General features: G+C 39.8%; 1 protein-coding gene across 1 annotated transcript in view; it reads left to right on the top strand.

The window, feature by feature from the left end:
* myt1lb (myelin transcription factor 1-like, b) overlaps window positions 1-24,148 on the top strand; it is a gene marked incomplete at its 5' end in the record, with an annotated part of 107,543 nt that overhangs the window by 15,736 nt on the left and 67,659 nt on the right. Inside the window, 1 exon segment of the mRNA XM_079832784.1 lies at window positions 15,950-16,084. Within this exon segment, the coding sequence (XP_079688910.1) occupies window positions 15,950-16,084 (135 nt within the window).

The raw sequence follows: 24,148 nt of genomic DNA, 5'->3' as shown, positions 1-24,148 counted from the left end.
TGGAACACAAAATAAGATATTTTGAGCAATTCTTTCCATGCAATGACAAACTAGATTTACAGGGGTTGTACGCTCCAGAATTTTTATTTTTTTTAAAGACAGAAGCCATAAGCTTTGTGTGAGGAACAGACCACCTTAACTTCATTCACAGCTCATGCAACTTGGCATGTTGCACGTGGTTACAAGACCGGTGAGAACCAATAGCATTTCAAACCTGGAAAGTTTGAAAATATGCGTGCAAATGTCTAATAAATACAGTGCATATTTTAGGCATATGTTGAAACCGAAAGGACATTGCTTAATTGTATTAGGCAATGTGAGCTCCTACAGTGCTTTTGGGAAGTAGTTTGTTTACAATATGTAAAATGATTGGTAAAGAAATCCCATTCTGCCCTAAGTTTTGTGTCTTTGGTCTTCTTCCGCCAGCTATATTTTTGAAGTTACATGAACAGAAGTGTGTAGATGTATGTCTATTAAACATACATCATTGCCATACATTGAAAAAGTAAAGAAATAAAGTCAGTTTATAACAACCTAAATTTCACAAATAAAGTGTAAAGCCACAACACAACGAAAAAGCTAGCCTGGCTCCGCCCTCCTACGTACTTCCGCTCAATTTTCATTTTCCTTCAGTGCTCCGTCTGGGACTGCGGTATATTCTTAGATTTTCTCCGAACAAATTTTAACCGGTCCAATCAGCGAACAGAGTTCGGTAATGAGTTCAGTAATGGCTGCGGAGAAAGATGTGAGCGAAGCCATTCATTCCGTTGTGGCACCACGGCCGAATATCCAGAAGTTAAAGCCGGAGCAAGAACAATCTTTGCTGAGTTCTGTTGGTGGCCATGATGTTGTGGCCCTCCTCCCCACGGGGTTCGGGAGAAGTTTGATTTTCCAGCTCGCTCCGTTAGTGGTGAAGGAGTTGCTGAAGCCCTATTCGGACGGTAATTGTTTCTCGTGGGGTCGGAAGGTATTGTCATCATTTACAGGGGCTAGTCAGTGATTTTATTGCCGTCCGTCTCCCAGCACCAGCGTAGAAATCCCCGGCCGAATTACCTACTGTTTTAGACAAACACCAAGGTCGTGTGGTAATTTAATTGCTGTCCGAATCCACATCTCTGAGTTTTCAAGAATATATCACTTCAAAATTCACTGTTTATATCCTTTTTGACCCCTGCAGAGCACCGTGCGGTTGCGCTTCACTGTAATCTGGATGCATTTCTAGACTTGTATTTCTTTAAATGCTGGCAAGTATTTACACGAGCAATATATTTCATCACCGCTCAAAAAATAAAAAGAAGAAAAGCACGTAAACATTAGAATTGGGCCGTTATTTACGGCAGCATTAATTCTTATCATACCAAGCATATGACATTTTATTTACAGCATACAATCATGTTACGGACCACGTGAGCAGCGCGTTCCCGATCACAAAACTCTCCCCTCCACCGTGAATAAATCACAATCCGAATGCACAAGGTTTAGGTTTTATCACTGAGGTGGTGCACAATCTGCACAGAAACAGAGAAACAGAGGCTAACAGCGCATGACATACGTCACGACCAAACGTTAGCGATTGGTTATGGCAGATCCAGAGTGGCACTGGGCAGATCCAATAGCTTTAAAGGTCCTGTTCTTCGTGATCCCATTTTTCAAACTTTAGTTAGTGTGTAATGTTGCTCTTAGAGCATAAATAATACCTGTAAAATTATAAAAGCGAGATATTTTATTTAACAGAAGTTCCCTTTCAAAGCCTACAGCGAACGGCCGGTTTGGACTACATCCCTGTACATCCTGCTTTAATTACGTCAGTAGAACAGTTTGTTGACTAACCTCCGCCCACAAGAATACGCAAAAAAGGGGGCGTGGTCTTGTTGCTCCCTCGTGGAGAAGAGGAAGTGTTGCGGTTTCGGTTCGGTTGCGTTTGTCGCCATGTCGTTCAGACGCTGTTATTTTCATCCCGGAGTCAAATCACCTTTTTTTGGCCTTCAGGGGCTGTAGTTTGAGCGCGTTCATCTCCCCGTTATGGTAAAAGGCGTGACCTTTCCGGGCAACGTGAGCAAAAGCTGCTGTCGAATCACAACACGGGAACCGCTGGCACAATCAGAACTCGTTACGTATTTCTGAAGGAGGGACTCCATAGAACAGGGAAATCTGTCAAGCCGTTTTGAGGACAGTGAAAACAGCGGTATACAGATAAGTAAATTGTGTGAAAAATACTGTGTTTTTTTACACGTAAAACATGAACACATGTTATATTGCCAGTGTTGGGAATAACGGCGTTACAGATAAACGGCGTTACTAACGGAATTATTTTTTTCAGTAACGAGTAATCAAACGAATTACTGTTATTCCCGTTACAACGCCGTTAGCGTTACTGAGGGGGGAAAAAAGCGGCGTTAGTCGCGTTACTATAATTGAGCTCACTGAAGCGCTTTTCATCCGAACAGGCTCTCTGTCAGTCGGACCTGCAACGTGTGTGTGTGTGTGTGTGTGTGTGCGCGCGCACACCAGCCATGCGTGTTGGGGGTGGGTGCGGTGGTGCACATAACTGATGATGATTGGTGGGTGGGAGACAAGGTTGAAGTTGATAGGTTGAGTTCACACCTATTTTTTTCACGGCCTATGGTTCACACACACACACACACACCCCAATGACGCACACGCATATGCACATTCAGCGATGGTCCAACGACTTCAAAGGTAGCTTTCGCAAACTGGAAGTATAAGCGCTACTTTTCCCTCGTTGAGGTGAAAGGTAAGAATATTTATGTAACATGCAACTTATGCCCAGGAAGAAAGAATCTCTCCACGCCGGTGGCAAGTGATTCTGAAGCGCCTCACATCATCATATGCCACAAAATTAGTGGCTAAAAACTAGGGTGACCACCATCAAACTAACCAAATGTGGGACGATTACTAAGTTTGTGTGGGACAATGTGGGACATGTTACCAACACTAAAACATAACCTGAAACTGTTGTATAATCTTAAATTCAACATCACTGAGCCCAAAGGCACCAGGCATCATGCAGATAACTACTTTTGAAACAGTTCTGACCAAGTGCAACTAAAATCCAACTAAATAAATAATGAAACAAATAAAACAACATTAAATTAGTTAATCTTATATATTAATTGATATATATATATATATATATATATATATATATATATATATATATATATATATATATATATATATATATATATATATATATATATATATATATATATATATATATATATATATATATATATAAAAAAACTACAATCCCCCCAAAAAAAATTATATATATATATAAACTATCCATTCGTTTTCTGACAGGGAACACATGGAATGAATCACCGCTCCACATTTTGATTGACAGCCGTCACAACCTAGTAGTGACTGTGTTTACTCCTTTCTTTTCAACCATTGGATATGGTTTAAAAAACGGCTTTTGTATTTGTGTAAGGCGGGATGTTACTTCTGACGAAGCGCTGTTAAATATAGGTGAAAAACGATGCCGCAAAAATAATAAATAAAATGCTTTCTTAAAAAGGCAAAAGAACGCATGCATGATCAATATCAATATGATCATTACAAATCAACAGACTGGTGAAAATGCAGGACATTTTCTCAATATGCGACATGCGGGACAAGGGGTGAAAATGCTGTGCGGTACAACGCAAAGCGGGACAGGTGGTCACCCTACTAAAAACCCAGGTGATAACGTGAGCTCCACTACCAAAGGAAAGTATAATACTGATAATATTTACACAATATTTACACTATAGTAGGCCTACTGATAATATTTACAATAATGCATTGAATTTGATAGGTGTCTCTTACATTGTCCTAGAACATTGTCCCACAGCAACATTACAATAGTGTACATTAATGTACAATGTTTTATAATAATAATTTATTCTATTTAGTGTCCAATTCATTCATTTAACATATCTAATATTGGGGGCATCCAAGTTATTTGACATATTTGAACATTTGAGAAAAAAATAAAAAAAAATAACGCAGTAATTACTTTCCCTGGTAATTAGTTACTTTTATAATGATGTAACTCAGTTACTAACTCAGTTACTATTTGTAAGAAGTAACTAGTAACTATAACTAATTACTTTTTTAAAGTAACGTGCCCAACACTGTATATTGCATACTGTAAACACAATCAAAGCTTCAAAAAAACACGAAAAACGGGACCTTGAAACTTCAGCAGAGTACCGCCTTCAAGGAAGTAAAAGCTTGTCAATGGAGAGTGGCCAGACTCTCTGTACAAATGAAATGTACGAGAGTCTGGTAAGACCAGGCTACGAAAAAGCCACAACACAACGAAAGAGCCACAACACAACGGAAATGCTCCCGACCACTAGGGGGCTCTCTGAGTGTGGTAAAGTTAGTTTTCCTTGCCATTGTTCTATCGATTTGCCAGTCTTACAAATATTGTATATCACCATGAAATATCAATTCAAAGTCACCTACGTGCATTATGGCTGCATATTTATACTCAAGAACGTTTTGACCCACTACCATGGCGGATGATGCCAAAGGCATGCTGCCAATTCCACCAAGTGGTTGAAACGTATAATTTGTATTAATTAAAAGGACTTGATTTCGTTGTGTTATGGTTTGATTTCGTTGTGTTGTGCACTACTGGGCCACCGTAGAGCTGTTCCTTTAATAATGAAATTATATCACCCTACTCTTTTACCATCCCCAGAACAGATAGGTCAGTTTAAGTGGGCAGGTTCAGCGCTCTTCTGCATTCCTTTGCTCTGAGAGAGCATCCCATACTGACCCTGGGACAAGCTTTCTCAAACATCCCCATGCCTGCAGTGCAAACAGCAGTGGCTTAATGTTGTTCAAACTGGCCAGCATGGCCACATCACAGGCTAAGCTTGTCAGGCATAAGTAATGGCGATCTGCACGGCCAGGAGAACAGCAAATCTCATCCCAGGGACACAGCCTGTGCTCATGCTGCCTATTTATAAACCCCTGCATGGAAATATAGCTCTGGCGCTGGAGATCACTGCACAGAGAAATATACTGGGAAATTAGACAATGCTGCTTATTCCGAGTAAGTTTTAATACGATTCCTGGTTTATTTCTGTTTCTCCAGGGACAGAGGAGCAAGATTGGAGGATTAGTGTATCCCCAAAACCGTTAAAATCATATTATATCATATTACAAGTTCATATTATTATAATTATGTCATACATAATCATAAAGGAGGCCTTTAATGAGGCCATGTAACGCTATTTTAAAAGGTCATTATTTTGTTTACTGGGTCTACTATAATAAGCTACATGATTTTGGCTAATGTTCGATAAACACATTATTTTTCACATACTTTCAATATTATTGCAGTCTGTCTGAAACCCTCTGATTTCTACAAAGCCCCTCCTCCCGAAAAGAGTGCTCTGATTGGCCAGCTGACCCAGTGCATTGTGATTGTTCAAACACCTCAAGTGTGTAAAAGAATTGTGAGGGCTCTTACAATAATAAAAGTTTCAGCTTATTTCAAGGCTGTTTAACGAATTTGTTTGCCTATATAATCTTAAGATATTTAGCTATTAGCTAATTTAAATTAGCTAAGCTTATTTGGCTTGCGGTCTACTGATGAGGGGCTCGATGAAACGGTTTCAACTCGAGCTCTGATATACCCCCATAGTGACTGAATGATTATGTAGGGCAAGGTACCTCAGATAAAGGTGGAGTTTTGGGGAGGTGGTGGGATGCTGGAACCTCTGAGACTGAGGAGAGGTAAGCAGCTGTTTATATACTTTGGCTGTTGATTGGAAGATTAGATGGGCTCGCTCCTCCCTAAATTACATTTGGAACTTCACTAATCTTGAATTCTCACAATGTGTGTGTTTGTCTGTGCGAGTCGGAGTGAACTGTGACGCTATTAGAGTCTCATGAGAAGAGAAGACCAACAGCCAAGGTCAAGAATTTCATTAAATAGTACATTCAATTTCAATAAATCCTATTGTATACACCCAGAACACTTGGAATACACGGCACGTGTCGCATGGGATCATTCTGTGATACTTTTGCATCTTTTTTTAAAAAACTTGATGCTGGTCGCTGTTCACTGCCATTAAATGGAAGAGTGCGAGTGAAAAAAAATTTTAATTCTTTTTTTGTAGTCCATAAAAGAAAGAAGGGCATACAACATTACTACAACACCAGGGTGAGTAAATTATGACTTAGTTCACCCTAAAATGAAAATGATCCCTTTTAGACTTAAAGGGTTAGTTCACCCAAAAATTAAAATTCTGTCATTAATTACTTACCCTCATGTCGTTGGACACCCGTAAGACCTCCGTTCATCTTCGGAACACAAATGAAGATATTTTAGTTGAAATCTGATGGCTCTGAAAGGCCTCCATTGGCACAATACACGGTTTACTCTCAAGACCCTTAAAAGGTACAAAAGACGTCGTTACAAAGTCCAGCTCACTACAGTGGTTCTACAATAACTTTATGGAGTGACGAGAATAGTTTTTGTTTCCCAAAAAAAATCCTAAATAACGACTTATATAGTGATGACGATTTCAAAACACGGCATCATGAAGCTTCGAAGCGTTATGAATCAGTGAGTCGAATCATGATTCGGATCGCGTGTCAAACCGCCAAACTGCTGAAATTTGGCGATCCAAACTGCTGAATCGACTCACTGATTTATAGCGCTTCGAAGCTTCATGATGCCGTGTTTTGAAATCGTCATCACTATATAAGTACCTTTTAAGGGTCTTGAGAGTGAACCGTGCATTGTGCCAATGGAGGCCTTTCAGAGCCATCAGATTTTAACTAAAATATCTTCATTTGTGTTCTGAAGCTGAACGGAGGTCTTACGGGTGTCGAACGACATGAGGGTAAATAATTAATGACAGAATTTTCATTTTTGGGTGAACTAACCCTTTAATGCATGGATCCAATATATACTGTTACACACGCAATTCATTTCCCAACTGTTCACTTAAAGGGTTAGTTCACCCAAAAATGAAAATTCTGTCATTAATTACTCACCCTCATGTCGTTGGACACCCGTCAGACCTCCATTCATATTCGGAACACAAATGAAGATATTTTTGTTGAAAGCTGATGGCTGAGAAAGGCTTCAGATAGGCCTCCACTGGCATTCAGTACATTGACACTTCCAAGATCCATGAAAGGCACTTAAAACGCCGTTACACAGTCCATCTCACTACAGTGGCTACACAATAATTTTACGATGCGACGACAATATTTTTTGTGCGGAAAAAAAAATCAAAATAACGCCTTTATCCAACTTGTTCTCGACTTCCGTGTATGCCTCCACGACACATGCGCCAGAATATGACGCAGATCCGGCGCTCGGACACATGACCCAGAAGCGATTTGTTTACGAGCAGAGGAAGACGCGCGTGTCTAAGCTGTTGGATTCTACATTGATCGTGCTTTAGGTCTCTGCGTAGTTCTCAAAATGGGGCTTAAGTGTGTATTTCATGGATTCCCGAACTCCGGCGCTACGTCATATTCTCGCGCATGCGTCGTGGAGGCACACACGGAAGTCGAGAACAAGTTGGATAAAGGTGTTATTTCGATTTTTTTTTGCGCACAAAAACTATTGTCGTCCAACGACATGAGGGTGAGTAATTAATGACAGAATTTTCATTTTTTGGGTGAACTAACCCTTTAAGACATTACCGACTGTGTTTCAGCGAATATTCACCAAGCCGGGCATTTTGACATATTTCTATGTGAATTTGCGACGTGATGCCCAAAGTTCACGTTGCTTGTCCGTTTTCTACTCCATCTCAGAGCATGCACATGGAAAGTAGGGTTACTGTAGGGTTGCTTTCGTTGCAATGTCTCTGCAGTGACTTTGCAAATTTATTGTGCTTTTTAATTTTGTCTGACGAGCTGGATGGCGCCTTGCATGGCTGACACCGCCGTCGGTGGATGAATGGATGAATGTGAGGCTAGATGTAAAGCGCTTTGGATGGCCATGGGTCTGTTGAAAGTGCTATATAAATGCAGTCCATTTACCATTTACCATTTTCAGACCCCTGGTTGAGCTGCCACACCTGTGAATGTAGTGAAGAAACTTTAGCTGCTTTTTTTTTTTTGCTTCATCTGATCAGCTCTTCTGAACGGTCCTTCTGGTCCTTTATATAGACCAGTAATCAAACTATATAAAATGATTATCGGCCAATAACCCCCAGGTGCCCCGTCGATCAGATCAGCCTTAATAATTATAGTACCTATAATAGCACTGGTTCAAAATGATGACACTTCTGGTCACAATATGCTTTAGTTGTATTGAAAACACAGACACTTTCTCCTTTTGTGTTCCACAGTAATAAAAGTTGTGCAGTTTAAAATGATGTCAGAATTGTCATTTTTGGGTCAACAAACCCTTAAAAACACATGCAAACTTTTATCCACTGTTCTCTGGATGAGGAAGGGCTGACAGTATGCATGAAAGGACGTTTGGCCGGCATGCACGGCAGACACTATCTTTCTAATGGCAGAATAATGAGGGATGCTTGGCCATTACACTGCGATAGCATCTCGCTTCACGGCAGAAATAGCGGCAGACGCTGCCTAACCAGGGGGCATTATGATTTATAAAAAGTGTGGAGCCCTGACAGTTATGGAAGGAGCTCTTCCTTAAAGAAGGCACGAGGCGGAGATGGAAATTGAACAGTATCAGTATGACCGATAACAAACGACAGGACCACTGACTGCACATTAATTATCCACAGACGCTATGGTAATGGGGGCCATTTGCTATGCAAAGCATGGCTTGTCCGGAGCTACAATCAATATCCAGCACTTTCTAATATGTATTCCGCTCGGCTTGGCTGTGCTCTCTCGCTCGTTTGTTTTCTCTCTCTTTGAAATGGCTGCAGAATAGTCTGAGGATTCAGGGCTTATTAGATGGTTAGAATCTTAAAGTGCCCCTATTATGCTTATTTGGATATTATCTTTCATGTGTAATACAGCTGTTTGTGAATGGAAAAGCTCTTAAAAGTATAAAAGATCAGTGCTGTTTTCTGCACTGCAAAAGCAAGTTCGCTTTACATGCACTTCTAGAGGATGAGATTGATGCGGTAAAACCGATGCCACATGCTGCAACCCTCTGACCAATCAGAGCAGAGTAGACCAATCACAACAGACTGAGCCCTCTGACCAATCAGAGCAGAGTAGACCAATCACAACAGACAGGGCCGTCTGACCAATCAGAGCAGAATAGACCAATCACAACAGACTGAGCCATCTGACCAATCAGAGCAGAGTAGACCAATCACAACAGACTGAGCCCTCTGACCAATCAGAGCAGAGTAGACCAATCACAACAGACTGGGCCGTCTGACCAATCAGAGCAGAATAGACCAATCACAACAGACTGAGCCCTCTGACCAATCAGAGCAGAGTAGACCAATCACAACAGACTGGGCCGTCTGACCAATCAGAGCAGAATAGACCAATCACAACAGACTGAGCCATCTGACCAATCAGAGCAGAGTTGACCAATCACAACAGACTGGGCCATCTGACCTATCAGAGCAGAGTAGGCCAATCACAACAGACTGGGCCATCTGACCAATCAGTGCAGAGTAGGCCAATCACAACAGACTGGGCCGTCTGACCAATCAGAGCAGAGTAGACCAATCACAACAAACTGGGCCATCTGACCAATCAGAGCAGAGTAGACCAATCACAACAAACTGATCCCTATGACCAATCAGAGCAAAATGCGAATGAAAGAACATGAAAGACATTTTCTTTATGCAAAACAGAACTACTTTTTCACTTGATTTTGAGCTGATATACCTGAACATTTCATGATATATTCATCCAGATTAGGAACTTTAGCACATACACTGTAAAAAAATTTCAGGTCTCCAATTGAAAATTTTCTAGTGAGCGATCACATCTAAATTTTTCAGTTGGCCAAATTGAATTTCTTTGATTGGATGCAATTTAATTCAATTAAAATTCAAGAAATTCAATTTTAGATGTGATCGCTCACTAGAAAATTTTCAATTGGAGACATTATTTTTTTTTTACAGTGTAGGTGTTTCAAGCACATATTCCAAAAATCTGAGTAGCACTGCAGTCTATTTTCAGTCTCACCAAAACTGAGCCCACGTCTTTCACATGCGGTCATACTATTCCTGTCTGTTTTGAGCTTACTTTGAAACAGAAGGCAACATGATGCCTGTTACTAGGTTACTCCATCTTTAAAATTTTAATCAGTGGTAACTGTAGCATATACTCGCTCACTCACTCACTTTCCTGTGCTCTCTCTATTTGAAACACAGCCAGTATCCCTGGACAGCTGTCAGGAAGAGATGCAGATCTAGGTGCAGGATAGTCACTGCCTGTGCAAAGTAGCAAATACAGAGACACACTATACAAGGACAAAAGGTTGCAACTACAGTACTGTTTACAACTTTGGGGTCAGAAGGCTCTTCTGCTCACCAAGGCTGCATTTATTTGATCAAATCTATAGTAAATACTGTAATATTGTGAAATATTATTAGAATTTAAAACAGCTGTTTTCTTTGTGAATATATTGTAAAATGTAATTTATTCCTGTGATGCAAAGCTGAATTTTCCGCATCATTACTCCAGTCTTCAGTGTCACATGATCCTTCAGAAATCATTCAGATATGATGATTTGATGCACAAGAAACATTTCTGATTATTATCAATGTTGAAAACGTCTTTGGTTACGTATGTAACCTATGTTCCCTGAGAACAGGGAACGAGACACCGCATCCTAGGACGCTTTGGGGAACGCCTCAGCATGATAGGTGTCTGAAACTACTATCGAATCACGGCAATCCTATTGACTTGTGACAGCCCATGATGTCATCAACGGGTGACCCAGGAGCATATAAGGGCGCCTTGCAAACATGACATTCACCTTATCGTCTAAAGGGACTGTTTGGGAGGCAGTCCCCGAGGCATGGCAAAGAGACGCAGTGTCTCGTTCCCTGTTCTCAGGGAATATAGGTTACATATGTAACCTGAGTCCTCGCACTGCATCCTAGGACGCTTTGGGGAATGATATACCCATGCCACCATGCTTAGGTAGTGCATCCCAGTGGCAGTGACAACTGTCAGAACCAACAAATTCAACCGAAATGCCAGAACCACTCTCCCTCGAGTCACACTGGGCTGTCAGTGACAGCATTCCCTACGGTCATAGCCCAAGCTATAAGCCTCAAGAGGAAACCTTCATACACTTTACATGAAGCCCTACCCAGGCCGCTCAAAGGCCTGGAACCAACCAACCATCCCTTTAAGGGAATGTAGCTAGGGAACCAGAGGGAGCCCCAGCCAATCACTACTCCGGGAACATATTCACCCGAATGCCACCAGGGAGGCCTGACTTGGTGTCACTTATATTGGACACGTCAGTCTGGCCAACAACCTGTCTGTTCAGAAACAGAGCCTCTGGACACTTGCTTCTAGGTAAGGCATCCACACAGAGGGACTGCAAAACTGGCAGTAACCAACTCAGACCGGATCTCAGAGATGGGTATCCTGAAGAGCAATTCTTAGCGTAGCGCTTTACAACCCTTGCTAGCGAGGGGATTCTATCTGCACCAATCTTTCAAAACGCTAAGAAGGCCGGACAGGCCTACAGACTGATCTAACTGGAAAGCCTCACAAGAGGCCTGCGACCGTCTGACCAGACTCAGGAGGCTGAGTACTCACAAGCAACCCTCAGTGAGGGGAGCACCAAGCCTGACCTGGTAGGTAGACCAGGCTGTAGGCTAGACCAATAGGTTCCCTTCTGGAGGGATCAACTGGCCAGATCAACGGATAACAGGCATCCACTAGCTGCGAGAGTGATGCTAGCTGTTTAGTCCCCAATCTCGGGAACTCGCCTTCAGGGAGGCTTGGTGAGGCCTACTACCTGATAGCAATTCATGCTAGCTGCCAGAGCATCCAAACTAGGGAACTCGCCTTCAGGGAGGCCTGGTGAGGCCTACTACCTGATAGCAATTCATGCTAGCTGCCAGAGCATCCAATCTTGGTAACTCACCTTCAGGGAGGCCTGGTGAGGCCTACTACCTGATAGCAATTCATGCTAGCTGCCAGAGCATCCAATCTTGGTAACTCACCTTCAGGGAGGCCTGGTGAGGCCTACTACCTGATAGCAATTCATGCTAGCTGCCAGAGCATCCAAACTCGGGAACTTGCCTTCATGGAGGCCTGGTGAGGCCTACTACCTGATAGCATGTTAAAAACTGCATGCTATGAACCCAGACTTTCTGGGCATCAGTCTCAGGATGGCCCGATAAGGCCAACCGCCTGACAGTATGCTCCTGGCAGACAAAATAAATACCCATACTGCTGAGGATTCATCCTCAGGGAGGTCTGGTAGGGCCTACTAGCTGATAACAAGTCTGGTGCTACAAAAACCAACATCATTGGGAAGCATACCACACCAACACATATATTGGACCCGCCCACAGGAGGCCTCTCGAGGTTAGCTGCCTGGTTGCAGCTGCTATGCATGTCCCCCAAGCATCGGGACTCTCTTCCAAGGAGGCCTGCTAAGACCTGCTACTTGTCAGCGAGTCTACTGCCCAGACTGCCAAGGCCAACTGCTTGCAGCAAGCTGGCCTAACAAGCCCTTCTGGGGCCGGCCGTTAGAGGCCTGCTGAGGCCTACTACCTGACAGCGCAGTATTTCCTGGCAGATAAGCTGTTTACACAGTGCCTACAGACCTGGTACCTAACTGCAAAGCCGCAATAAACCCTAGGATGGATAGAGGAAGGATAGTACAACTTACGCCCTCCTGCCTCAATGGAGACCCCAGATTCAGGGGCCTACCATCTGAGTGCATGGGCGTCAGTTCATGGCAATGCTCTGGCTTCAAGGGAATGTACTTCTAGAACCAGCATGAAGTGAAGGTTAGAAATTTCTGCTCAACCCGAGCCATAGTGGTGTGAAGCAGAATGATACAGAGCTAAGAGTGTAGTACTCAGAAACACCCTGCTTTAGTGGGGGAGTACTAACCACATGACCCGGAAATTTACAGGGTGAGGGCCTGCCAATGGCTCTAGATGTGACAGAAATGTTATCTGCATCCAGCCTAGGGGAGTGGGTTTCTGCTTAAAAACCACCCTCATACAACCCATTGCTTGATCTTTATTAGATCAGTGAGCTGAGTGGAGCCTACCTGGCAAGTAAAGCAAACAGTCTCTTTGTGAAGCGAAAGATGGCCTAACCCTGCCCCACGACCACTGCTAGGTCACTATCAAATTCTGATTCTGCACCAACCTGCATTACTCATCTCACCCCAGAATGCAGAAAGGTGGCGGGCCTTGGCCGAACGACTCTCACCATGAGAGGAGGCTGACATTAGGGATGCTAGAAAGTCTACAGTTACATAGTGAAGGGCCAGAGGCAGCAATGCTTTAGCAAAGCGCCTCCATTATCCCTAGTATAGCCTAGGCCAGCTACCGAGGTGGCCCTGGTGAGGACCAGCCTGCAAGCATAGGTCTTTACCTGAGACTGAAAGGAGTAGCAGCCTCAAGAGAAACGACTCTCACATGAGAGGAGGCAAAACGTTCAGCCAGTATGAAAGCCCAGGGGAGCGATGTTCTCAAGACAAAAAATGTCAACGGCCCTGCAGGCCGGACATAAGATCTATCTGAAGCTCCAGCGTTGGTCTCTAGTCAATATACTCTCTAATGCTTTTGATAGAGAGGAGACAAACTACTCTACCCTGAGGTGGCTAACAGCCCAAAGGCTTTAAAGCTGTTTAGAAGCTAAACCATACGGCAGCATCAAACCTACTCCTAGTCTGGGAGGACGTCTCACCATTCAGCACTGCGCTACATACCAGTAGGAATGAGCGGTGGCCTCAAAACTACTCTCACACTGAGAGGAAGCCTAATCACTGCACACAGCGAAAAATTAGCGGTGGCCCAACCAGTGAATTTCACCAAAGGAAAAGCCAACCCATACTCACATACGAAGCCCATAGAGACTGGGGCTTCCATTGTTCTAGCCATCTAACAGGGAAACTTCAGGGCCCTAATATTCCTTCCTCTTCTTAAATCTATTCTCTTAAATACATAATCCCCCTAACCCTATACAGGGAACGGAGGTCTTCAGAAATACAATTTCTGTTCACTTACTTTTTAAATGAAAAAAGGAGATCTACCAGCTCAACTTGCAGCATTCAGAATGAAGACTCACCCATTCAGTTTTATAAACATAGGGTCTATCACCCTTACAGGCCTGAAAGGGGCGCTCTCACTGATCAAGCCAAGGTGGGCCGTAGAATATAATTTCCACTCTTTTAAGGGCCCAGCCCCAGGCCTGATGTAAAAAGCTCCTGGGGAAACGATGAAGAAGAAAGATGAGGGTCAGGTTTTTAGTTCACCCTCGGGGAGGAGACCCATCACCGATGCTGAGAGGGCGCATGAGAGGCGACGCTGACTCTCTGGCCCTGTCTATAGCCCTCAGACCTTGACGGGCCAGACCCTCCTGCCTGCCTGGGCGCGGACCCGGATACCAGCGGTATGCAGGTTTTAAATGCTGCCGAATGCACCTTTGTCTCCCCAAACTTTCCCACCACCACCCCAACGGAGGTGGCGAAAAAGTTTGTAGGGCAAAACTGGTGAATTGAGGAGAAAGCCCTTTTCTTTCTCCCTGATATCAGATAAGTTCAACCACAGATGTCTCTCCGTGGCCACCATCGCCACCATTAATCGACTGATCACGGCAGCCGCTTTGTTTGGTGGCCCGGAAAGCTAGATCTGCCTGTCCTGCTGCCGTGTATGCCCTGCCATTTAAACGAGACGTTTTGAGGGGCTTAGATGGCAGGGTTGGAGCTCTCAGTGTCTTCCCAGATGCAAGATAGTTTGCAAACTTCCTGTCAATCGCTGGCATCGACACATACCCATATTCCTAGATTCATTAGTAGTTTCAGACACCTATCATGCTGAGGTATCCCCCAAAAAGTCTTAGGATGCAGTGCGAGTTCCCTTTTAAACAGTTTTGCTGCTTCATATTTTTGTTAAAACTGTGATCTTCTTCTCCTCGAAAGAACAGCATTTATTTGAAATAGAAATCTTTTGTAACATTATAAATGTCTTTACTGTCATTTTTGATCAATATAATGTGTACATGCTGAATAAGAGTATTTAAAAAAAAATATATATACTGTATATATTACTGGCCCCAAACTTTTGAACAGTAGATCCTATTAAAAATGTATGCAACACAGATTTCTATGGTACATGCTGGATATTAGCGAGGAAAAATATTTTGAAAAGATAGGTAACACTTTAATTTACAGTGTCATTGTTACACGTTACGTGTAGTTACCATAGTAATAACTATAAATTATGCATAATTACATGCAACTTACCCTAAATCAAACCCCAATCCTACCATAACCCTATAGTATGTACATGTACACAATGACACTGTAAAATAAAAAGTGTAACCAAAAAAAAGAGTGGTATTTTTGGATGGTCAGATCTAAATAGATCTATGTATATTTTTTATGTGTAATACTATACATTTGCGGTATTGTTAAAATCATTTGTTTTTTATTTATATGTCGGTCAATCATTGTGGTATAATTATTTTTGGTTTATTCACCCTTAACTGTTGCAAAAACAACTGTGGTTGGTTGTTTTGCATGTCAGTCAGATGGTATCTTTCTGCATACCAATTCTTTCTGAATAAAGCAATTCTTGGACCAGACTTTATCAGAACTTTTGCATATTTATTTCTAAACAAATGAGTCAATAATAATCCTCTGTGTGTGTGTGTGTGTGTGTGTGTGTGTGTGTGTGTGTGTGTGTGTGTGTGTGTGTGTGTGTGTGTGTGTGTGTGTGTGTGTGTGTGTGTGTGTGTGTGTGTGTGTGTGTGTGTGTGTGTGTGTGTGTGTGTGTGTGTGTGTGTGTGTGTGTATATTCAGATTCTTCACGGTCAGGGAAAAAAGAAAGCCGCTGTCCAACGCCTGGCTGTGACGGCACAGGTCATGTGACGGGTTTGTACCCGCACCACCGCAGCCTGTCTGGATGCCCGCATAAAGACAGAGTCCCACCAGAAAGTAAGCACACTACACACTCTTTCTAAACTTCAGTTCCACGTTTGCTTGCGTCTTCCTTTCAATCCTTGCTATTTTTCATACTGGCATGAATGAAAAGAGGTCATAATCATCGGTTGACTGTGTGTGTATATGTGTGTGTCTGTATGTGTTTGTCTGTGGGAACCAGTCTTCAGTTCATTCTGCATGCCGTCCTCATCTACACTAAAAGCATCTGCTCGTTCCTATGCAATGTAACTTTTATTTTATTTTTTTGTATTTTTAGGAAGTATTTCTATAGAATTTGACACAACCCTAATACATCACAGTATTCACCAAATTCGTTGCCAATAGAGTGCTGCAGGGATGATGTATTTTTGAGGGCCAAAACCCAGAAGCAAGTTTGCATTTTAGCACTTCCAGTTCCATCGTCCAGGTCAATGAGATTTTTGAAGTGGTTTTTGGTTAAAAGCCTGAAATAAGGTGGTGAACACAAGCTCGAGATATTTTCACGTTTTATTCTACAACATAAAATATCAGAAAGATACCCTTTTTTAAAGCTTATTTGTCTTGAAAAAGGCGGTTGCTAACATGAGTTATAACTAGAGATGATCAATTTATCATTTCTAAATTAAGTATTACATTATTTACAAACCAGTTGTTTCGAAGTTGTCAGTGGTTCAAGATCATTTAGAAAGTGTAAGCAAATGAATAATATACTATTTAAATATACATTTATACATCTTATTATTTAGACAAATGGTAATAGTTACTCAGTGTGTTAATAAATGCTTTATTAACCCCCTCGAGTCAGCGGTCGCGCCGGCGCGATCGGCTTGCTTTTTTTCTTATCAGTGCCAAAGAGACTCAAATAACTGTCGTTTTTTATCATTCAGGCAAATGTTATACATCATTATAATCTGTTAAGTTTCTATTTTTTGTGTGTACAGTCACAATAAAAACAAAATGTTTTGCTTTTTGCAAAATAAAGAAAACAAACATGATGCACGATCTGCAGCCTCTCTCTCAAAGACGTTCCTTCAGATAGTCTTCAGAAAATGACCTCTAGCTTAGTGAATACTTGTCTCACAAACATGAGACATATGTCTAAAGAAACGTTGAAATGTCAGGTTTTAAACTGTAAACCAAATTGAAAACAATTATTCCAGGAATACATGTATTCCTACTGTAATTCATGATTAATTCAAGTAGTTAATTTAGAAATGATACATTTATGATAAATAAAGTATGAAATATGAAGCATGCAGTTATTATAAAGTGTTAACTACTGTATATGGGTAACAATGAAATTCAAAATCAGTAATTGAATTATATTTTTGGACATAGTTACAGCTGAATGTACAAGGATTTTGTATTAACTTTTTCATAATTTATTTTGTGTTTTCTTGAAATGATTTGCAAGAAGTTCATACACTGTCTATACTTATATGAATGTTGCTATTGTTGAAGGAAATCTCTGGCAATGTAAAGACCCGTCGTAGAGGAGCAGTCGACTCAATATCACAGACATGCATGAATGCGTTTATTGTTTCTGTTGGTAATTGCGACGCTATCTTAATGGAGGCCAGTTTAATAAGTTGGTTAGATTTCTCATTTTGTTTTAGATGCTCAATTAAATCCAGTTGAATAAACTGTAATAATTATAATCTGATGAAAGAGTTACAGACAGGAAGAACGAGAGAGATTTCCTCTCAGTCACCTTGAGCAAACCTCCCGTTTAAACATCTTTTACGTGATTCATTAAAATGCATTAAAAATGTGTTTTTGTATGCACAAATTAACCAGATGGCAATCAAACTGACGGCTTTGACTACAGACTGAAATTAGTTAACAAAAAGATTTGCTTTTAAAGTGTCCAGATGGCAAGAGCTGGCGCTGGGGTGGCAAAGCAGGGGCGTTTTTAGATGACCGTCACATGACATGTATGACACACTTACTGAAAGACTGTTTTGTTAAGCTGGGTCACTTAGTGGCTATTCTTTCTTTATAATGCTGTTATTATCTTCTGCCAAAACTTTTATTAAGAGCCCATTTTAGAGTAATAGTAAAGACATGAATGCATGATAGTTTTTTTTGCTGCTCCAACACATGCATTAATACAGAAATACTATGCACTTACAGTACATCAATCGATCAATCAATCAATCAATCAATCAATCAATCAATCAATCAATCAATCAATCAATCAATCAATGTTGGGATAATAAGGTGGGATAGGGGGAGGGTTAGGCACAGGTTTGGTGGTATTGGGTAGGTTGTGTAATCATACATGTAATTAAATGGAAGTATTTTTAAAATATAAGTACAGCACAAATGCACACAATAAATGTATTGTACAAATGATTTGATTAGTGTTAATACATGGTAGTTAAATACACTTAAAATACAATTGAATAAATTTCATTTTACATGGTAAAAAACATCCTGACAAATTTACAGTAAAGAAAAAAATGGGTTGCTAGAATTTCAGGTATTGACATTTTCAGGTATTACTTGAAAGTTTAGAGTTTATTTATATATTGTGAAAGTTTATAAATTGAATGTTTTCAGGTATCACTTAAAACTGTATATTTCATTAAGTGATATAATGGTAATATGCCAATCTACTTGCACTACTAAAATTGGCTTTTTACCTTGAATTGTGCTGATCCTCTATAATAATAAAATGGCACAATACAATATGTGGTCTCAAAAAGTTAGCACAAAACCGTTCCAGGAACATTGTTTTTCCCTGAAAGTTAATGTGGACTACTTGCTTCCAAACGATTAGAGAACGTTTAAAAGTAACTTTCTCATATGTAACGTTTCCATAATGTTCCTTAACGTTTGCATGAAGAAAAAAAAAACTTTAATAAAACATTTAAATGTATTTTGAATGATCGGAGAACGCTCAGAAATAGATCAGAAAAACATGGCCAACAGTCTCACATATAGATGGTGCACAAAGACAAAACACCATCAGGATAACATAAATAATGCAATAAACATGCATGTGCTGAACAGAAAATATAACACTAAACATGAAGAAGAAGAATCCAAATGATTATTGATTCACATGCATCTTCTGTGAATACTGTTTTTTTTTTACCTGCAATTTCCATAAATTTGACAGTATTTTACAGTAAAAATTACTTAATGTACAGTTCTGTTAAAAATGTTTTACTGTGGCATTTTTTTTTTTTTTTTTTTTTAAATGTTTTCTCAGTTTAGGTTTGTAAATTAAATCATACTGTAAGCACAATTTATATTTGTCTTCGGAACAAATCAAGCATTTAACCACAAGAAAAGGATTTTGAGATAATGGAGAAACATGAATTCAGCCAAGTGTGATCTTCAGTTGTCACAAAGTTTGGGTAGATGATCATTAGACCGTGGTGAGAGAAGATTTTTGTTATTTCAAAGCTGTGCTAAGTTTCAGCTAAGTAGAGTTGTTTTGTCTAAGTACAACCCCTCACCTTTTCTTTAGACAAATATAGTTGTGTACAAATCTTAAAGGGTTAGTTCACCCAAAAATGAAAATTCTGTCATTAATTACTTACCCTCATGTCGTTGGACACCCGTCAGACCTCCGTTCATCTTCAGAACACAAAACTGATATAGAGAGGAACTCCCGTTGGAGGGACTCAAACAGCAACATTACACACTAAAGAAAGATGAACATGTGAAAATAAGGTCCTCTTTAAAGGGTTAGTTCACCCAAAAAGGAAAATTCTGTCACTAATTACTTACCCTCATGTCGTTCGACACCCGTCAGACCTCCGTTCATCTTCGGAACACAAATGAAGATATTTTAGTGTAAATCTGATGGCTCTGAAAGGCCTCCATTGGCACAATGCACGGTTCACTCTCAAGACCCTTAAAAGGTACTAAAGACGTCGTTACAAAGTCCATCTCACTACAGTGGTTCTACAATAACTTTATGGAGTGACGAGAATAGTTTTTGTGCACAAAAAAACCCTAAATAACGACTTATATAGTGATGACGATTTCAAAACAAGGCATCATGAGGCTTCGAAGCGTTATGAATCAGTGAGTCGATTCAGCTGTTTGAATCGCCAAATTTCAGCAGTTTGACACACGATCCGAATCATGATTCGACTCACTGATTCATAATGCTTCGAAGCTTCATGATGCCTTGTTTTGAAAGCCTTGTTTCAGGCCTGCTTGAATTAGTAGTGTGTTGAAACTGGCGGTTATGGTAAAGGACGGGACATTTCCCAAACACGCTCAAAGCTCTTGACCAATCACAACACACTGATCCAGCCGACCAATTAGAGCACAGTGTGCTTTTCAGAAGGAGGGGCTTCATAGAGACAGGAACTAAACAGAGCGTTACTGACAGACTGGGAAGTGAGGAGCTGCAACAATGGAGAATATGGGGATTTTTTTTATTTATTTTTTATCAAGCATGAAAACCTATTCTAGTACAGCCCAAAAACAAATTCATAACTTTGTAAAAGGGCATAATGAAATGAAGCTTTACTTGCGTTCAGACACACACAGACATGCATCTTGATCGGTGGAGGTGAGCGGATCCTGCCAGCTGCTCAGTAATGAACATGTCAGAGTATGTTGAAGATGAGGGCGAGGGATTAAGGAGCTGATAATGATGAAGATGAGCACAGGAAGAGCGGCCCACGCTCTCTGCACCCCCACCCCCCCCCGCTCCAGCGTCCTAATGAGTTCAGACGCTCATGGACACAGAAGACAAAGACATGCACAGATGAATAATAGAGTCTGGGATCAGAGAGAGGCAGCGTTTGGGCGGTGATTTCATTGATTGCTGACATGTGTCTAATGCAAATGAAAGATAAATGCAGAGCTGAAACAATCAAGAGCAGCAACACCTCACAGCGAATGACTGGATGCATGAGCTAACTTTACCTGACGGCTTCAGCTAGCGAAGGGAATGTAGTCGGGTTAGAGCTCTCTGTCAAACCGTCTGTCTGTATCACTCACAACTGACCGCACTGAAGAGGTAAACTGTGCTGCGTCTAAAAACAGGCAGAAGGAGGAGAGGAGAGGAGTAGAAGAGAAAAAGAGAAGAGAAGAAGAGAGGAGAGAAGAGAGGAGAAGAGTAGAGAAGAAGAGAGGAGAGGAGAGGAGAAGAGAAAAAGAGAAGAGAAGAAGAGAGGAGAGGAGAGCAGAAGAGAAAAATAAAAGAGAAGGAGAGAAGAGAGGAGAAGAGAAGAGAAGAGAGGAGAAGAGAAGAGAGGAGAAGAGAGAAGAGGAGAAGAGAAGAGAAGAGTAGAGTAGAGTAGAGGAGAAGAGAGGAGGACAGAAGAGAAGAGTAGAAGAGAAGAGAAGAGAAGAGAAGAGAAGAGAAGAGAAGAGAAGAGAAGAAGAGAAATAGAATAGAAGAGTATTCATTGTCTGTCTGTCTAATTTATTTATTAAAAAAATTAAAAAATCTGTTCTGTGCTAGATTAACTGAGACTTGTTACAGCACTTGCATATTGTTGATATTGTTGCCCTTGGACTGCTCTAGCTGCTTCAATTGCCCTCATTTGTAAGTCGCTTTGGATAAAAGAGTCTGCTAAATGACTAAATGTAAATGTAAATGAGTAGCATAGAATAGTATAATAGAAGAGAATAGAAGAGTAGCATAGAATAGTATAATAGAAGAGAATAGAAGAGTAGCATAGAATAGTATAAAAGAAGAGAATAGAAGAGTAGCATAGAATAGTATAAAAGAAGAGAATAGAAGAGTAGCATAGAATAGTATAATAGAAGAGAATAGAAGCATAGAATAGAAGAGTAGAATAGAAGAGAATAGAAGCATAGAATAGAAGAGTAGAATAGAAGAGAATATAATAGAAGCATAGAATAGAAGAGTAGAATATAATAATAGAATAGAAGAGTAGAATAGAAGATTAGAATAGAATAGAAGAGTAGAATAGAATAGAAGAGTAGAATATAATAATAGAATAGAAGAGTAGCATAGAATAGAATAATATAATAAAAAATTAGCTCATAATTGAATAGTAGAATAGAATAGAATAGAAGAATAGAAGAGTAGCATATAATAGAATAGAAGAGAAGAGATTAGAAGAATAGCATAGAATAGTATAATGGAAGAGAATAGAAGCATAGAATAGAAGAGTAGAATAGAAGAGAATATAATAGAAGCATAGAATAGAAGAGTAGAATATAATAATAGAATAGAATAGAATAGAATAGAATAGAATAGAATAGAATAGAATAGAATAGAATAGAATAGAATAGAATAGAATCTGAAGAGCTGCTTCCAGGTTGTTTAGGTGAGCATCTTTAAGGGATGACTTTAAGCAGTGCTTCAGTTCAAATGGTGTGAAGCATTATAGAATCGTATGATGTTTATTAAAGTTAATGAATGTTGTTATACTGCATTATTGCATTGTGGATATAATACATAGCTTAAATACATAGATAATAATATCTTACATTATACTACTTACTACATTCCAAATCAATTCAAAGTCATATTTTAAGTATTGTACATGTTCATATGCTTTCATTAACAGGAAGTGAGCGCCACAGTGGTGTCGAGATGGGTTCCTGGTCTTACCCTGGCAAAAATTAAGTTAATTTTAGCAAAGTTGAAGTATATTTCCCAGGTGTACTTTATGTAGTAAGTATACTAAAAATCAATGTACCAGTAGTATACTTGTAAGTGTACTATTTCAATACTTCATAGGACCAAATTTGCCACGTTTTAGTTTATAAAAGTTTACTTTTCAGATTACACTTAAGCTAGTTTAACTCTTTGTTCTGTCAACTATACCACAAGTGAACTTAGTTTATTAGCTGTATACTTCTAGCCCACTTTTAGGTTATGGAAGTACACTTTGAAGTTAACTCTCAGTTAAAAGTTATTATACTGCAAGTATACTTGTAAGTTTTGAACTAAAGTTTTGAACTAGTTTTGCAACTATTTATATGTTTTACACACAGTATATTATAATATGATCATATTTAAATATTGATTGTTTATACTTAAATTTACCTGTATGATAAAATAGAGGAGAGTAGAGTATAGTGGAAAAGAGTAGTATAGAATTGAATAGAGTAGAGTAGAATAGAATGGAGTAGAATATAGTAAAATAGAAAATAATATATAGTAGAATAGAGTAGACTAGGCTAGAATAGATTAGAAAAGAATGGAGTAGAATAGAATAGAGTAGAATATAGTAGAGTAGAATATAATGGAATAGAATAGAGCCAAATAGAGTAAAATAGAGTCGAATAGAGTAGGATAGAATAGAGTAGATTAGAGTAGAAAAGAGTAGAATAGAGTAGAATATAATGGAGTAGAATAGAGTAGAATAGAATAGAGTAGAATATAATGGATTAGAATAGTCGAATAGAGTGAAATAGAATAGAAGAGAGGAGAATAGGGTAGAGTAGAATAGAATGGAGTAGAATAGAGTAAAATAGAATAGAGTAGAATAGAATGGAAAAGAATAGAGTAGAGTAGAATAGAATGGAGTAGAATAGAGGAATATAATAGAGTAGAGTAGAATAGAGTAGAGTAGAATAGAGGAATATAATAGAGTAGAGTAGAATATAGTAAAATAGAATAGAGTAGAGTAGAATAGAGTCAAATAGAATAGAGTAGAGTAGAATAGAGTCAAATAGAATAGAGTAGAGTAGAATAGAGTAGAGTAGAATAGAGGAATATAATAGAGTAGAGTAGAATAGAGTAGAGTAGAATAGAGGAATATAATAGAGTAGAGTAGAATATAGTAAAATAGAATAGAGTAGAGTAGAATAGAGTAGAGTAGAATAGAGGAATATAATAGAGTAGAGTAGAATAGAGTAGAGTAGAATAGAGGAATATAATAGAGTAGAGTAGAATAGAGTAGAGTAGAATAGAGGAATATAATAGAGTAGAGTAGAATATAGTAAAATAGAATAGAGTAGAGTAGAATAGAGTCAAATAGAATAGAGTAGAGTAGAATAGAGTAGAGTAGAATAGAGGAATATAATAGAGTAGAGTAGAATAGAGGAATATAATAGAGTAGAGTAGAATATAGTAAAATAGAATAGAGTAGAATAGAGTAGAGTAGAATAGAGTAGAGTACAATA

The sequence above is a fragment of the Gobio gobio genome (assembly GCF_949357685.1).
Source record: "Gobio gobio genome assembly, chromosome: 13".
NCBI classification, from domain to species: Eukaryota; Metazoa; Chordata; class Actinopteri; order Cypriniformes; family Gobionidae; genus Gobio; species Gobio gobio.
This window is presented reverse-complemented; position numbering and strand designations above follow the sequence as displayed.